The sequence below is a fragment of the Anabrus simplex genome, chromosome 12, assembly GCF_040414725.1.
Source record: "Anabrus simplex isolate iqAnaSimp1 chromosome 12, ASM4041472v1, whole genome shotgun sequence".
NCBI classification, from domain to species: Eukaryota; Metazoa; Arthropoda; class Insecta; order Orthoptera; family Tettigoniidae; genus Anabrus; species Anabrus simplex.
This window is the reverse complement of record NC_090276.1, coordinates 24,212,324-24,230,908: the sequence shown is the minus strand read 5'-3', so window position 1 is coordinate 24,230,908 and position 18,585 is coordinate 24,212,324. Positions and strand designations below refer to the sequence as shown.

Sequence of the window (18,585 nt, the reverse complement as noted above, 5' to 3'; positions counted from 1 at the left end):
CGTATATGGCAGGACTCCTGATTTAGTGTCAGCTCCGTTACAACGTACTATGGACAGGTAGCCTAAATGGAAAATGTTGATAGTGTTTGTCAGAATTTCTCAATTAGTGAAGGAAAGACTTAGAGCTGAATGTAAAACTCACAGACCAACAGAGAGGAGTGTATCAGTGATCGCTGATTAAATGGCTAATTAGATACGGCTCCTCTAGAACCGAATCGGTGACAAGTTTGTTTGCGTGTTCAATGTTGAAGGTGTATGCGGTATAGATATTGTAAAATCTCCTGCTCTCCCGAATAAACTGTTGTGTTTTCTTGTAATCCGACTTTGAAAGAAGTTCTCTAGACCTGCTGCCTACTTCCTCGTTAAAGGCTTAGAAGTCTCCGATCTATCCCTTTTAGTTCAGAAATTATTATTGTAATGCCTTTTGGCAAAACAATTCAGACTGTGTGTATTTCTATTCACCAGCTGAAAAATACTTACAATGGTTGAATGATGATTTCATTGATTACGTTAAATTAATTTGGTTGGAATCAAAACGTGAAAAACTGAAGTGTCTGACTAATGAGACGGCAGATGCCGTCTCGCTAACTGTGAAATCTACAGTGGAATATGTGTCCTATCCGTTACAAAATCGGTTATTTTATGTTCTCACTAGATGATTTTCTGGAGACAGAATAGAAGCTCTATTTAGTTCAGTGAGATTGGGTGGTGGATTTAATGACATGACGAGCGCACACACTGCACCATGTGCTATAAAACATATCCTGAAATCTGGCCATGAACAAAGGGTCAGCGAAATAGTGATAGGAATTTTTTTGCATCAACTGCTGGTAAATAACAGCAAATAAAGGACTGAAAAGTTCTCTGTTACTCGTGTCAAGAACATTCTGAAATTTGTATGTACCATGCAGCAGTGGGATGATCCCAATATATCTACTGTAACTGGTAAGATTTTAATTATTTTACGTTTCTATATCTTAAGCCAAGCTCAAATGTGAAATGTTAGTTTCTGTATGTGCATTATCTTCTCAATTAGTAACATGTTAAGGATTATTTTTCATTTTATATTGGTGTTACGGACCAACTCTCATTTAACCAACATGTGCTCTGGGTGCAGTAAGTGCTGCCATCTGCAATTTTGCTGTAAACGCAATTCTCGGGGTACAGAGCAGGTAGTATATAGAGATTGAGACGGCGGTGGTTTTAATATACTAGGAATTAGGTGTTATTAATTTGTATATGTACACTCCAAGAACATGCTTTCCGTGACATGTGATAAAGGCCGTAGCTCTTATTTCCATGCATGATTTTTCCATTGTACCCTGCCATGGTATTTTAGTTGTAATCTCTCATTGCTTTTTTAAAGATGGTGAATATACTTATCAGTTACGGTGTAATACGTTTCCTCTGGTATCATTCCTAAGACCAGTTGCTTGGTATTGCGAAGCTTGCCCACTCTAGTACCACCTCACACTCGTTCTTATATTCATCATGATTTTACCTTACTACATCAAAATAATGCACATAAACAAACACTGTTTACAAAAACAAAAAAAACAAAACAAAAAAAAGACAACAGAGGTGTAGAACTATATGGTAAGATCGACCAGGTCAATACACTCCGTAAGGATGTGTACCACGGTAAGATGGTCACCGCAGTTACACACCGGAGGGGGTTCTCCTTTCAAAAGATGCGAGTGAGTCACGATACCGTGGCCGATCCGAAGACGTCATAATACCACGGCTTCCCTCCGCGAACTGAACTACTGAGCTCTTCACTATTTATAAGGTACAACGTACTAATCCTGTAACATACCTCTTGAAAGATTATCAACAACATCTAGTAGCTGGTGCTTTCTACACAGAAAAATGGCAAAAGACTAAACATCCAGACATCTACCTAGTGGAACGCATACTTCGAAGGAAAGGAAATAAAGTGTTTGTGAAATGGTTAGGGTATGATGATTCTCATAATTCTTGGATTAAAGAAACCAATGTCTTGTAAAGAATAGATTGTAATAAACAATTAAAAAAGATGTAGTGCTTTTTTTGTTTCCCTTCTTCCTTCCTTCTGTTCTTAGTAATAATGAAAGGATATAGATAAAGGTTTAAGAAACAAAAAGATATAAAAAATAATTATATATTTACAAAAATATTACACAAAATATAATAAAAATACATAAATGCAAAACAATATTTAAAAAGTTTACCCATTCACAATTTTTGCAGATATAAAAGCCACCTTTGTCGCTTTTTTCTAAATTTGGTGATTTTCAACACCCTTGCTCCTCATCCTTTATTTCCTCACACCCCTTTGAATTACTGTATCAAAACTGAAAAGTTATTTCATTTCTCAGACAAATGTCTTTTCATCATCATCATCATCATCATCACTATCTTCTTCATCATCATCATCATCATCATCATTATCATCATCATCTGGGTCTTGTTCTTCTTCCTCTTCCTCCTTAAAGAAGAAAATATTTTTTTCTGTAGTTCCTCTTAATCCTCTTCTTTTCTTATCATTTGCACCACTTCCTCAATCCATTTTAGAATTGAACCACTGTGCTGCTCCTCCTCTTCCTCCACCTCCTCCTGAAGGCTGTGGTTGATCTCCACCTCATGGTGAAAGCTGTAAAGACTAGGAAGATTTACTATATATATGTCTTCGTCATCACCTTGCTGCTGGAGGCTATACATATAATTTATTTGCACCTCCTCCTCCTCCTCCCCCTGCCATAGAGTGGAGTCCATCTCCTCCTCCTCATCCTGCTGCTGCTGAGGTTGGACTCTACGAAGTGGTGGTGGTGTAGTCTGTATCTCCTGCTGCCGAAAGCTACCATTACAGCTCAAGTCCAATTGTGTTTGGATTTGAGGAAAGCCCTGCTTAGGTGGTGTGGTGGTGGTGGTGGTGGTGCAGACAACACCTCCTCCTGCTGATGTTGCTGCTGCTGCTGAAGGTTACCATTACAGCTCAAGTCCAATGGTGTTTGGACTTGAGGAAAGCTCTGCATCGGTGGTGGTGTAGACAGCATCTCCTCCTGCTGCTGCTGAAGGCTACCGCTAAACCTCAAGTCCAGAGGTTCATGGAATCGCGGCAAGCTCTGTTTGACTCGTACCATATTACTGTGGAAGAGTATTCTGTTCAATGTCTGAGATTATTCTATAATACAGTCCACAAAACTCTCCAGCATATATACTCCATCTCTTACCCCTATTCCTAGGCACTACACGCTTATTCACTAGCAGGGGAGCGCGCGTGATGAAACTGCAGGTGGTTGGCTAGGTGACAGAGCACTCCCCACCCCGAAAGTGCACGTGCAAGCCAACAACGCTTCTAATTTTATAACACCTTCTGTTTCTTAAGCACTCCTGCTGCACCCGCATGCATTTTAAAAATACGAGATAAACGATGTTGACTCAGCGGGAGAGCGCACCTGCATGCATTTTTAAAAATAACAAGGGGAACGATGCTGACTCAGTGGGAGGGGCACACCTGCAATAACAAGGGGGAACGATGCTGACTCAGAGAAGGGCACATGTGCATGCATTTTTAAAAATAAGAGAAACGATGCTGACTCAGCGGGAGAGCACACCTGCCACACACAGCTGCAAAAGAACAAAGGGGAACGATGCTGACTCAGTGGGGGAGCACACCTGCAAGGGAAACGATGCTGGCTCAGCGGGAGGGGCACACCTGCACAAAAAATAACAAGGGAACGATGTTGACTCAGCGAGAGAGCACACCTGCCACACACAGCTGCAAAAGAACAAGGGGGGGGGAACACTGTTGACTCAGCGGGAGAGCACACCTGCCGTGAAAGTCACCCGCCAGGATGAGTGGGGGGTTGATGGTCAATGCCACCTGCGCGGGAGAGAGCCGCCCTTGTCGCCCCCACACACACACCTCCCCCCATCATGCTCCCCCCCCTGCACGCACGCATGCACCTCCCCTCCCCAAACCCCTCAGAGCACAGAACACACACCCTACCCCCCTGCACCACCAATCAGAGCAAAGGCCACACTTAAACCCTGCCCCCCTTCACCCAACAAACAGAGCACAGGCCACGCCCCTGCCCCCACCAATCAGAGCACAGGCCACACCTCCACCCCCGCCACCCACAAATCAGAGCGCAGACCACGCCCTCTGTGCACCCCCACCTCAAAGTGGATTACAACCATTGTACTACTCCTACTTGTTGGTCATGAAGTTGTTAGGCATCCTCTTAAAAAAACCCTGGAAAGTTACAACATTTATATTTGTTGGTTCCTGCAGTAATTTCAAACAGTTCACCATATACAAGAAATAAAAACAGCTAATGAACACAAACCTTAAAAAAGCAGCTATCTTCAACAGTCACCAGTATATCATGGTGTTCAGATGAGAAGGTACATAGATTGCCTTGTAAAGCATTTGTTTCCAGTCTTGAATGATGTCTAACATTAATGCTACCCTGATCTGAGATCTGTAAAAACAAAATTATTTTCACTCTTTTATCATATAATTTTAACAAAATAGATAATAATAATACACTGGAATAATGCATCTCATGGCAAATCTCGAATGAAGATGATCGATAAATAAGAAAGGAAAATTCTCAGAAAATCGTAGGTCCAAAATGCGAAAATGGAATTTGGATGGGGGAAAAAAAAAATCACGTGGAATCTATCAAGTCACAGAAACAAATCACAGATACAACCAGGAAACAGCTATTGCAATTTTATGGTCACTTATATAGAATGGATAAAAACAGGCTCACAAAGAAAATTTTAAACTTAGCTTTATCAATGAAAAATCACAATAACTGGCTAAAAGAGAACAGTGAAGACCAGTGGCGGTTTCTGGTATAGCGCAATGGAGCAATGAACCTCCAGTTTATATCAAATTATACTCAACTACTTTATATTCATAACTCCCTTGTCAAACTCGAAGCTCTTGCTTAGCCCACCTATCCGTAATATACTGGCTTTCAATTCATGTGAACTGCGCACGTTCTGTGGCTAGATACTTGTCTGAAATGAACCCCCTTGGAAGGCGATCTCTCCGTCCGTACCTGGGCGAACGGTGTAGCAAGGTGTGGGGGAACATCAGCCGGCACGTACGCAAGACCAGGATATCGCAGAAACAAATACCTGTGGTTTACGCATGTGCAATATGCCACTCTCTCAAGTTGTGTTGGGGTAAGTATGTGCCTGCCATCTGTTGCCCTTACAGGAATTCATCTACGTAGCAGAAAATAATGCACATAATTAGCGCTAGTGTTGAAGAACATCATTACTACCAGCAGTCACATTAAACCGCCAAATTCCAATTGATGCCTTTTCCCAAATGCATCAATACTTACAACATCTATTCATTTGCCTTCTTTGGAATATTTACTTTTTGGAGAGAAAATTAACTTAAAAATCACCGAGGTAAAGAGTAGCAGGAATGTAATACCAATGAAAACGCGAATTGCCTAGCCATAGAAGTTCTTAAAATGATGTTACCAACATTGTGAACAGTGCGAACATACATCCCTAAAGTTTACTTGTGTTTTTCAAGTCTGATGTTAGCGTTCACAAATTTTTGCAACAGTTATCATAATTCGTAATATTACTGTACGCTGTGCAAGCGTGTGAGTGTTTTTCTGCACTGTTGTGCCATTCAGAAACTTAATTTTTAGGATATAAAGAAGTTTCAATATTTTGTCCGTGTGTGTATTTTTGTGCACTGTAGTTGCGTCCATAATCTTTCTTCCCGGGAAAGGTAAGGAGCTACATAATGAGTTTGAACGTGATATGATACTTAAGAAGACAAACTTTTCTTCTTCTTCTTCTCTCTCTTGACCGTAAACTTAAGATTAAAATTAAGGTTGCCGGATGTCCAATGCCTGATCTTGATATAACGAGGCATCCTAAAAGTATATTAATAATGACGTGTGGTCTCCGGCGAGACCTGGTGCAGGTCTTTTGATTTGACTCCCGTAGGTGACCTGCGAGTCATAATGAGGATGAAATGATGATGAAGACGACACATACACCCAGTCCGGGTGCAAGGGAAGTTAACCAATCATGGTTAAAATTCCCGACCCTGCCAGGAATCGAACCCGGGACTCCTGTGACCAAAGACCAGAACGCTAACCATTTAGCCATGGAGCCGGACATCCTAAAAGTAAATGAAATCGTGAATAAATTCAGAATGGATATATATATATATATATATATATATATATATATATATATATATATATAAAAGAATCGAGTGGATCTGTGGGTGCGAAATTACTAACATGTTGATTTGTTTTCCTTTTTTATGATTCATGAGTGATGAAGGCGAAGGGACTTGGACCAAAGTCAGAGTGGTAGATTTAGGACATTTGTCCCCAAAAAATAAAGAAACACAAAAGTTCTAAATCTCATATGCTTGCCCAGTTACAATTCGATCTCCTGGGAAGACACGATTACCGTCGGTAATTTGACTGTGCTTACAGGCAGTCTGTGGGAAGAGAAAAAACGATCAAGTATGGAAAAGTCCTTATGTGCTGTGTAAAGTTCTGTGGCGCGTTTGAGATGGCACTTCGCGGGCATGACGAAACAAGTGAATCATCGAATCCTGGCATATTTCGAGGCCTCGTTAATTTTAGTTCTGAAATTGACGTTGCATTAAGAGACCATCTGTCCAAAGCTACTGTTTTCAAAGGCACCTCGAAAGACATTCAGAATGATTTGCTTTTGTACATGTATGAAATCTGTCGTGAGAAAAGAAAAAAAATAATAAATCACCACAGCGCACTTCATTTCGGTAATCGCAGATAAGACCACCGATATATCAACTACAGCACAATTTGTTATCGTTCTTCCCAACGGTAAGCCAATTGAAAGAATCTGGGGTTTCCTCTCACCCTCTAGTCATGATGCTAAGACAATACCAGAGTGTTTAAAATTTTCTTTGAGCAAAGTTGTGGATAGTCCAGGTAAGTTGATTTCACAAGGTTATGATGGGAGCAAATGTAATGAGTGGTCACCATTCAGGGTGCAAGTTCTCATCAGGGAAGATTTTAGGCATGCACATTATGTTCACCGTTATGCCCATTCTTTGAACTTAGTCATGGCACAGGTGACAGGGGGGAGAGGAGATACTGAGGGGGGATTTTTTCCTTCTGTTGAACCCCCAGTGACAAAAGTCACGCGCCACCACTGGTGAAGACCTAAATGAAATTGGCATTAATGAAGAAACCATTCAAGATAGACTAAAATTCAGAACCTTAATTCACAAACACAAATTTTCTGCAAAAGCTTAGTTGACTAAATAGAGAATGGACTGAACAACGTAAAAATGAACACAGTGAGAGGATGAAGAGATACTGGGAAGACAAGAAGAAAAACAAAAACAAAAAACGTTCTAATAAGTTCAAATGCACTCCTTAGTTGGACATAATGAATCAAGAACAATAATAACAATAACAATAATAATAATAATAATAATAATAATAATAATAATAATAATAATAATAATAATAATAATAATAATATTTCTTTAGGCCTTTCCAAGACCAAAGTGATATCAATACGGAAGAAACCTAAGAGAATTGAATGTCAGGTTGGGAATATTAAAGTGGAACCGGTAGATTATTTCAAGTATTCTCCAAGGATGTGTATTCTCCCAGGATGGTAGTATAGTTGGAGAGATTGAATCAAGGTGCAACAAAGCTATTACTCAGCAAGGGGCCCCATGGTCATGTAGTAGCCATCAGCTTGCATTCGGGAGATAGTGGATTTGAACCCCATTGCAGGCAGTCCTGAAGATGGTTTTCTGTGGTTTTCCATTTTCACTCCAGGCAAATGCTGGGGCTGTACCTTAATTAAGACCACAGTCACTTCCTTCCCTATCCTAGGCCTTTCCTATCTCATCGTTCGCCAAAAGATATATCTGTGTCGGTGCAAAGTAAAGCATATTCGTTAAAGTCCATGAGGTGATGTTCCTGATACAGTCCCCAATTGTCTGTCCAGCTGCTCTCCTCAGTATCTCATTTTCAACTCTCAGTGCTGCATAATAGTGTTGATTGATAACTGTTAGGCAATTCAGTCTGTCAAAACTAATTTATGAAGAATTGGTTTTTAGAAAATACCTGAAAAACATTTTTAAAAGATTTTACCTGATAAAGAAACAAATAGCTGTTCGTGGTGATGATTATTGTTTTAAGAGAAAGTACAAGGAGCATTCAATATATAATGCAACACATTTTATTTCTTGACCAATTTCAGTTTTTTTTTTTTAATTGGAATTTTGTTTGCGACATTTTTCACTATTCCCGCTTCGTTTTGTAGAGTTTCATTAATTTCCGATAGTTAACAGCACCATAACTAGCCTTCAAAATGGTGCCTGTAACGGAGGTGCATACCAAACAGAGAGCAGTTAGTTTCTTTTGCGGAAAATCAGGGCATAACAGATATTCATAGGTGCTTGCAGAATATCTACGGAGACCTGGCAGTGGACAAAAGCACGGGGAGTCGTTGGGTGAGGTGTTTTTCATCATCACAACAAGGTCGAGCAAACCTGTCTGGTCCCCCGCATGCCAGTCGACCGCACACAGCTGTGACACTTGCAAAGTTGGAACGTGCAGACACCCTTATTCGAAGTGATTGACAGATCACAGTCAAACACCTCGCTGCTGAACTTGACGTTTCTGTTGGTAGTGCTCACACACTTTTTCACCAATTGGAGTATTCAAAGATTTGTTCCCACTGGGATCCCCGACACCTAACCAAAGACAATAAAGAGCAAAGTAGAAACATCTGTGCGGAATAGCTTGCTTGTTATGAGGCTGAAAGTGACAATTTCTTATCAAACATTGTCACAGGTGATGAAACATGGATTCATCACTTCGAACCGGAAACAAAACACCAATATATAGAGTGGCGCTACATCAACTCTCCCAAGAAGAAAACTATCAAAACCGTACCCTCAGCAAGTAAAGTCATGGCTACGGTCTTCTGGGACTCTGAAGGGGTTATTCTGTTTGATGTCCTCCCTCGTGGTAAAACTCTGAAGTGTATTTTACTATTCTAAGGAGACTGAAGAAACAACTTCTGATGTTTGTGTTCGTAGCCACAAAAATGCAAATGAACTTCTCCTTCTCCATGACAACGCAAGACCTCACACAAGTCTCAGCACCCGACAGGAGCTCGAAAAACTTCAGGGGACACTGTTCTTCCTCATCCACCCTACAGCCCAGATTTCGTGCCTTCTGATTTTCATCTGTTTGGCCCAATGAAGGATGCACTCCGCAGGAAACACTACGTGGACGATGGAGAAATTATTGATGCAGTACAACGTTGGCTCCGACATGACCAGTCGAGTGGTACCACACAGGCCCTCATATTATGGTGGCGTAAGGTCGTAGCACTAGCCAAGCATCTTGGTGGGTGTGTTATTTACCAACTGTTGAGCCCAACTGAACAAACAGGGGCGAAACGCTGGCAACCAGGAATGAGTTAGCTGGAAAATGTATAACGTCCAATCAAGAAGTTAGTAAAATAACCACTAAGTGGTCGAAACATGTCCTGTAAGAGCTAATTTTATATTTAATTTTGCCTGAGGCAATAATAAAGTATCGATTAGGTGGTTATTTTACTAACTTCTTGATTATATTCATCGATACGGCCATTAAATGGACAACTTGTAATAACGTCCAATAACAGACCATTTATATTGGTATTATAAATTTACTCATTTGGGACAAATATTTCAGGTTCCCTATCATCTGATGGCCAGGTAGGCATCAATTTTTGGTAATGAGACTAAGTCTCTCATAGTGCATTGGCACTGAAGGTGGCTCCAAGTAGCCTATGCAGTGGCCTTCGCGGTTTGCCCTAGCTATGCGCCTTGGTGGGTGTGCTATTTACCAAATGATGAGCCCAACTTAGCACACTGGAACGAAATGCTGGCAACCAGGAATGAGTTAGCTGGAAAATTTATAATGTCCAACAACGGACCATTTATACTGGTATTATAAATTTACTCATTCGGACAAATATTTCAGTTTCCCTATGGGATTCAACATCTATATCAGAGCTGCTCCTTCCAGCAAGATATACCACATGTCAAATGTGTCCCTGCAACAAGTCTACGATATCTTCTCGGAAGAATGAATGGTTAACAAAAATTTGTGGCCGCCACATTCTTCAGATCTAACAACCTGTGTTTTCTTCTATGGGGACACTTGAAGAGCAAGGTGTACGAAACAAATCCACACACAGTATAATAACTGAAAGACATAAGCCATGAAGTCTCCACCATAGTAGTGATGGGTAGCTTGTGAAAGAGTTGTCCAAAATGAAAGTTTCACTCCTGTGAAGTGCGAGCTAACCACTCAATTTCAATGAACTGTTAGTTCAAACACTTCACAGTTCTCACACTCCATAACAATCAAAACTCATTTGATTTGTCTGTCGCTCACTCGCTCTGTGCCCCTTTCCACTATCTGCATCATCCAGGCCCATCCTACCTGTCAACTGTGTTCCTTTTTTTTTTTTCCTAGTGGCTTTATGTCGCACAAACACAGATAGGTCTTATAGCGACGATGGGATGGGAAAGGCCTAGGAGTTAGAACGAAGCGGTCGTGGCCTAATTAAGGTACAGCCGCAGCATTTGTCTGGTGTGAAAATGGAAAACCATCTTCAGGGCTGCTGACAGTGGGATTCGAACCCACTATCTCCCAGATGCAAGCTCAAAACCGCACACCCCTGACCGCATGGCCAACTCGCCCGGTGCAACTGTGTTCTTACACATATTTCCTTCTTTACACGAGACAGGCTTCTCAGTTTATCTTTTCCTTGTCCCTTTCAACCATCATCTAGAAGCTGTCACCCACTGCATGTTCACCAGGCTGTAGTCTGTCGACTGAAGTCGAGAAAGAGCTTCATCACCAGGACTCAACCACTGGTAGGAACACCTGAGTATAACCGCATCACCAGGTGGAATAGCATGCTGCCGTCTGATACTCCTGCAAAGGAAGAGCTAGCTCCAGGAAATGACCTGCCCTACCCTATTTGGAGATCACTTAATCGTCTTAGGGTGGGCGTACCTCTTTGCAAGACCAACATGCAAAAATGGGCCATACTTCCAGCTGATGGAGACGCATCCTGCGAGTGTGGTGTAACACAAGATCCGAACCACCTGCTCATTTGTCCCCTACTAGAACATCCCTGCACTACACAGGACCTAATCGAGGCGAACAACAAGGCCATCGGAGTTGCTACATTTTGGAAATGCTGACCGGACACGGAATGATGATGATCTAGAAGCTGTAAGCGGGTAAGCCATTGGATGTCCCATAATTAAATAGCTCTGCCATCTGCTGGTAATATTACTAAATATTAAGAAGATTTATTGAGTGAGTCAGACACTGTGAACAAAGTTGCTGCTGAATGACAGAGAGCAGCTTCGCGAGGCTTCATTACTTCATGAACGAACTACTTTATTTGAACGCTTCACAGTAAAGAGTATAAATGAGTGAAGTAGTTCATATGAGTGAACTGGTTCGACTCACTGCTACACCATAGATGTCAATACTTTGCGCCGGGTGTATCTGAACATGATTAGCTGTGCACAGCTGTACGTTGATGTTATAGGGGGCCACTTCTACTATCTTCTATACATGGCGAATCCTTTCAACTCTATACCTACACAGACTGCTTTGTTGCATGCCACTCTGCAGATAACAAATCAAGTCGTCATATACCCAAAGACAGGAACATGAATAGGAACATATAATAGACAAAACACAATGACAAGTCAGTATCGGAAAGAAGGAGCAACAGTAAGAGGAGACAAGGACAAACAAGAAAACAGGAAAAGACAATGACAATCTCCAAATCTTCACACACATACACAGCCATCTTCAAACAAATGGGGTCTCTCCTCATCAACCCAAATCACCTACATTCATATCTCCTCAACACCCAAAGAGTTCATTTCTGCTTTCCAGTTTCATCAGGACAGAAGGCATCAGCACTTATTGAGGGGCATCCTTGACAGATCATCAGTCTTAAAGTGGGAAGAGTCAGGTAAAGACAAGAAAAGGGAAGAAACAAAGACCAAAAAAAAAGGTAAAAAATGTTATCTTTCTTTTCCATTATTTATGTTGATCGGTTCTCTATGCCTCTGGGTGTCTCGCGATGACCAGGAAAGGCCCCCTCAGAAAACTAGAACTCAAAAAAAAGGAGATCCTGAGGAAAATACTGGGACCCATAAGAGAAGAGGGAGGCACCAACAGAATTCGGTACGACAATGGGCTATAAAAACATCAGAAAGACATAGTTATTTGTATAAGAAAAAGGTGCCTGGTCTTCTATTGGCACCTAACCCGCATGAACCCTTGCAGATTTACCAACAGGATCTTCGCTGTGGCAAGTAGAGGGAAGGCATCCAGGAACAAGTGGATATTTTTGGTCAAGTCGGATCTGGAGCAACTGGGGATCCCGCATGAATCCACACATGACTGCCCACAGTTTCGGCAAGCCATCCAGAGGGGTATTTTTCCAACCTCACTTACGAGTAGAAAGAACACAGAGACCAGCTTACTTATGTGGATGGAGGAAAGAAAGCTGGCTCACAGTTAGAAAATGAAGGAATACTGGAAGAGGAGGAAATAGAAGGCCCAAGGGGCTAGAAGATACGAGCCCCGTGGTCCTCAGTAGACCCAAAGGACAAAGAAGAAGAAGATCTGTTGAGATCCGGTTTTTGTTTTTCTTCTTTCCTTCTGTGTCTGTCCACTATTCCTAGCATTTAACCACCTTTATATTTCTGTCTTTGTCAATTTTGTAACCAGGTGTTGGAACCTCCATCTTATGGACTAGATCTATCACCTTGTGATTTCCAAAGAAACATTTCAAGGATCAGAAACCGAGATGTTTCTTATGGCAGAACATAAAGTGGATGGAACACAGCCAGTAAAACAGACTCACAAAATGAAGAACAGGCAGACTTCTTCAATACTGACAAACAGAACTGACTGATTAAGTAAGAGAACACAAAGTACAGAAATTAAATTGAATTACCTGTAATTTCATTATCCATATGCCTTTCTCTTTACATAGAGCCAGCCATGTATTACTCCAGTTGATAGCACAATACTCAACATAGCCTAGGAGTCCAAAGGAGGCACTTGTTACACAGTCTCCTAAAAAAAATATTTAGGAACATATTATTAACATAAAGTGCAAGAAAGAATAAATGAGAAAAATATTCCAATTAGTAACAATCTCAAGAATTCAGAGCAATGTCCAGATAAAACTCTTATTTTATATATATAGATTGCACCGCAACACAAACTGTTCATTGCAGACCTGAGGATTAATAAATGTTGGAAATTTGGATACGTGAAAGGCCCAAAAATCAAGTGGTGGAAGCTGTAAGACCACAAGACGGCATTAGTCAACAATGCCATATTTCCTTCTGTCAACCCAGACTTTATTGAAAACACACGGACCACCCTTTGAGAATCAGTCAATCTTGCAGTTAAAGCGTCCGTAGCACAACAGAACCAGGTTTCCGCCATCGATAATACAGACATGGCAGTGGACAACTCACGTTCAGCAGAAGGTTCATGAAAAGAAATGTGTACAGAAACTGGCTAGCACAAAAGACTGATGAGAATAGGGAAAGGTAAGTTATTGCAAAACTGTTGCTGGAGCTAGAGATGATCATTACAATGATCTCTACAAGGAACTGGCCACCAAAGAAGGTGAGAAAAGAATCTACCACTTGCCAAATTTAGCACCAGATCAGAACAAGACTTTGAATATTACTGGGTAAACATCAAGTCCCTCTCTAAGCAGGAAAGTTGAACATCCTGGTCTACAGGTGGCCCGTTAGAAAGAAAAATAATGATGTTATTGATTCTATGTCCCACTAAGTACTTTTATGGTTTTCAGAGACATTGAGGTGCCAGAATTTTGTCTTGCAGGAATTCTTTTACATGCTGGTAAATGTACAGACACGGAGCTGATCTATTGGAATAGCTTTAAATACCATCGGACTGAGCCGGGATCGAACCTGCCATTTTGGGCTCAGAAAGCTAGAGGTGTAACCATCTGAGCCATCTCCCTGGTGGACTGAGGTGTTAGTCAATTAGGGAGGTGCCCATTGCCTAGCGAAACTTTCGCATCTCTGTTGCATGCAGTTGGCGTTTACTGATTTTGTCAGATGGCCAGCATTGCATAGAAATCCGGGCTCTAGTGATAAGTAAAGGATGTAAAGAAGGAAAAGGAGCTATCAAAATGTAGAAAGATACAACTGGGAAGTCCCTTGATGATGATGCTTGTTGTTTAAAGGGGCCTAACATCTAGGTCATCGGCCTCTAATGGTACGAAATGAGACGAAATGTAATGACAAATTAAAAGTACAAAATCCTCCAAGGACCAGAATTCAAACGTGAGGACGAAGAATGAATGGATGGGTATGAATTTAAAACAATCCAACCCACAACGCCTCACATTGACAGAAACTGACGTAAAACAATAGTATTACTGACCAAGGGACTGCTTCTATAGCACAATACTGAATTGATGATGCTTGCAGTCTAAAGGGGTCCAAAATCCAATTCATCGGCCCCTCATAATGGTACTTATCACTATAAAAGTAGAACCATAGTATTTGTCATGGTGTGGTACTAATCAAAAGTAGCGTATACTCGCAGTATTCCACACATTATGGTACTAATAATAATGTTATTTGCTTTACGTCCCACTAACTACTTTTAAGGTCTTTGGAGACGCCGAGGTGCCGGAATTTAGTCCAGCAGGAGTTCTTTTAGGTGCCAGTAAATCTACCGACATGGGGCTGTCGTATTTGAGCACCTTCAAATACCACCGGACTGAGTCAGGATCAAACCTGCCAAGTTGGGGTTAGAAGGCCAGCGCCTTAACATTATGGCACTACTCACAGGTAATGAAATTCGCACATGTAATACAGACCTATGGTATTTCGCACATTGTGGCACCGTTTACAGGCAACGCAAACCTTATGGTGTTCATCACGTAAGTGTTCTAACTACAGGGACTCGTACTATCCCGTGGTGTTCCTCATATAGTAGGTACTGATCATAGGCAAGCCAAAACCATGGTGTCGCTCATACAGTAGTACTAATCGCAGGTACTGTAAAAGCCGACAGTGCACTACAAGTGGGGGGGCTGACTGCACGGTGTTACTGTGTGCTACTAATCACAAACCTATTTGGTACCTAACATAGTGGTATAATGCGCAAGAAAAAGCGACCCATGGTGTTCCCCCGCATGGTGGTACTAATCACAAGTAGTTTCATGGTTCTAATACAATCATCCCTTGGTCGCCCCTTTTAGTTGCCTCTTATGACAGGCAAGAGATACCGTGGGTGTATTCTTCGTCTGCGTCCCCCCCCACACAGAGGGTGGTACGAAATGAGATGAAATAGCAATTTAAAATTTCCAAACTCATCCACTGACTAGAATTCAAAACGTGGTGATGAAGAATGAATGGACGAATATGAATTAAAAATAATCAACAGATCCAATTCAAAGTTAAAAATAATTCCAAAATTACTCCATTGACTAGAATTCAAAAAAAGAGATATGAACAATGATTATATCATATGAAAAAGAGCTAAATATGTAAAACTAAATGATAAACTGGAACAGAACTGATTAAGATGATCTGAATATGCTGAGCAGATGAAAGACTCTCAAGACAAGCTCTGGATAGACAGCTGACAGGGAAGAGAGGATGAGGAAGACCAAGATTATGATGGATGGACTCTGGGAAGAACAGCATGGGACAATGGAAGCTGGTCTGCAACACTGTATTGGATCAGGAATGGTGGAGAGACAGGATGAAGTGGAGAGGAACCATATTTGCCCCCAACGAGTGCAAGCTGGGAAAGGGGAAATTATTATTATGATGATGATGATCGGTCTTTGATCCTACATAACTCATAATTTTTTTTTTTCTAGTGGCTTTAAGTCGCACCAGGTCTTATGGCGACGATGGGAGGAAATGCATACGAGTTGGAACGAAGCAGCCGTGGCCTTAATTAAGATACAGCCCCAGCATTTGCCTGGTGTGAAAATGGGAAACCACAGAAAACCATCTCCAGGGCTGCCGACAATGGGATTCGAACCCACTATCTCCCGGATGTAAGCTCACAGCAGCGCACCCGTAACCGCACACCAACTCCCCCGGTCATAAAAAATCTACAAAAATATAAAAAGGTAATTGAAGAGCATGACATAAAAATGTTGCTTCCCAATCTCCAATCATTAAAATTCCAGAATAGCTGCATATTACAGGGAAGGCCTCAAACTGATAGAACAGATGTAGTCTGCTTCTTAGGAGGGCAAATATAGACTGCACGAAATAGTATCATACTGTAGATGGCCTATTTAATTTACCTTGAGCACCATTTAAGATTGTACTTATATTCCAGATGATGGTTTTATCCTCACTGCAAGAACACAGATATCTGTTGTCTGATGGAGAGACAGCCAAAGAGGTAACCAACCGATCATGTCCCAACAGTGTGGTCATCTGTAAACAAATAGCATTTACAGTTAATTTTATAGGAGTTTCCATACATGACACAACAATTCCACCTAAGTGGAGAAAGCCCCAACATTCAAACTACTGTGTATGTACGTATCATGACCATAAGTATCCCCCTGTGGGTGAGGGCGGTAGAATAACACCCACGGTATCCCCTGCCTGTCGTAAGAGGCGACTAAAAGGGGCCCCAGGGGATCTGAACTTCGGAGCGTGGATTGGCGACCACGGGGCCCTTAGCTGAGTCCTGGCATTGCTTCCACTTACTTATGCCAGGCTCCTCACGTTCATCTATCCTGTCTGACCTCTCTTAGTCAACTCTTGTTCTTTTCCGACCCCGACGCTATTAGGTTTGCGAGGGCTAGGGAATCTTTCAATTTCACGCCCTTTGTGGCCCTTGTCTTCCTTTGGCCGATATCTTCATTTTTCGAAGTGTTGGACCCCTTCCATTTTTCTCTCTGATTAGTGTTATACAGAGGATGGTTGCCTAGTTGTACTTCCTCTTAAAACAATAATCACCACCACCTGACTCTAGTATTGGCTTAGAAAAGCCAGCAACCCTATAAGCTGTGAGACTAGCACCACAGGTTGGACGAGAGGCCAGCACCTATCTTCATAAAACAAAAATATGCTTTCAAAACCTTAAGTATGCCTCAGAACATTGATGATAAAATTAAAACTCAAAAACAAAAATGGCAAAGTTTATGTATTAATGCAATGCATTAATGATTATTGCAAATAGAGAAGAGAAAAGGTTTCGAAGAACAAACACATTAGACTTAAACTAAAAACTTTGCAATGAAAACAGTATATCATATCTGATGAAGAAAGGGCAGTCAAGGTGGAAAGAATGAACAGATTTTGGGAGATGAGGAAGAAGATGAAAGCTAAATTCCCAATTAACTTACTGAACGCAGGCTTTCGTGGCTTATTGTATTAAAATAAAGAAATGAATATGTGAAATGGATTAAAGCCACTTATACATATTTAACAAAGCCGAGCTTTCCGCCAAATTACGTTGGCCTTCATCGTGGCATGTATGCCTGACAGTGAACAAAGAAATTCTTCGAACGAACGTGGAAGTCAAGACCATAGTATCCCCCTCACCCGGCACAAACTGGACTTAGGGATCGTCACGCTGTGCTGTGGTGGTTGGGAGGGAAGTTACTAATTCACCGCCCTATGTTGACAGTTTCTTGAGCGCATTGCGCTCTGCCATGGTTGTGTTATGCATGTATTTCTGGAGTGCAGGTTTCCATGTATTTGATAACTTGAAGCCGTCTTCTCTGTTGTATTTGGCTTCCCTTACAAGTCGAGCATAGAAGTCCTTTACAGGCACGATGACCTTCGCTTGGTCAAAGAGGATTTCATGGTCTGTACTATAGAAATGTTCTGCTATGGCAGACTGACTTATAGCATTTTCCATGGAGGATGAAAAAGTGACATTCTTGGCAGACCTGATGTGTTCTTTCACCCTGGTGCTAACAAGCCTTTTTGTCATGCTAATATATGAGTGACCACAACCACATGGAACTCCATACACACCCGGTGTTTCAAGTGTGGTTTTTCCTTCCTTACTTGGCACAGGCCAGGGCAAAGTGTAGCTTCCACTGAAGTCCCAGTCTCACCCCTGGCTGTGACAATATGGAAGCTGCTGGGGTGTGGGTCGTGCTGAGTAATGACATGATATTCAGAGCACAACCAGTGCGTCTGAGTGTTATGAAAGGTGTTGCTCACAGGGTCAGTCGTGCTACAATAGGATTGCCTGGCTCAGTGAGGAAAGCAATGGCAAACTACCTCACTCCTTGTCTTGCCTAGTACGCCTCATTTAGCTACTGCCATTGGTTTTTGTGGTTTTCCTATAATTGCATAGCCTTTGGTGGTGCTATTTGAGAATCCAACCAGCCTCTGGGCTGATGACCTAACGGACACACTTGGCAGGTATAACTGATAGAATATGGCGCATTCTTGGGAAGTAAAATATAATTTCAGTTTTCACCACAGACCGGAAGCTCAAAGAAAAACGG

At 41.6% G+C, this 18,585-nt stretch overlaps 1 protein-coding gene across 1 annotated transcript in view; it reads right to left on the bottom strand.

The window, feature by feature from the left end:
- LOC136884059 (WD repeat-containing protein 27) overlaps window positions 1-18,585 on the bottom strand; it is a 140,796-nt gene that overhangs the window by 119,640 nt on the left and 2,571 nt on the right. The window contains exons 2-4 of the mRNA XM_067156084.2: window positions 16,411-16,546; window positions 13,045-13,166; window positions 4,332-4,466 (exon numbers count right to left, since the gene is read on the bottom strand). Coding sequence (XP_067012185.2) covers window positions 4,332-4,466; window positions 13,045-13,166; window positions 16,411-16,546 — 393 coding nt within the window. The remainder of the gene's footprint in view (window positions 1-4,331; window positions 4,467-13,044; window positions 13,167-16,410; window positions 16,547-18,585) is intronic.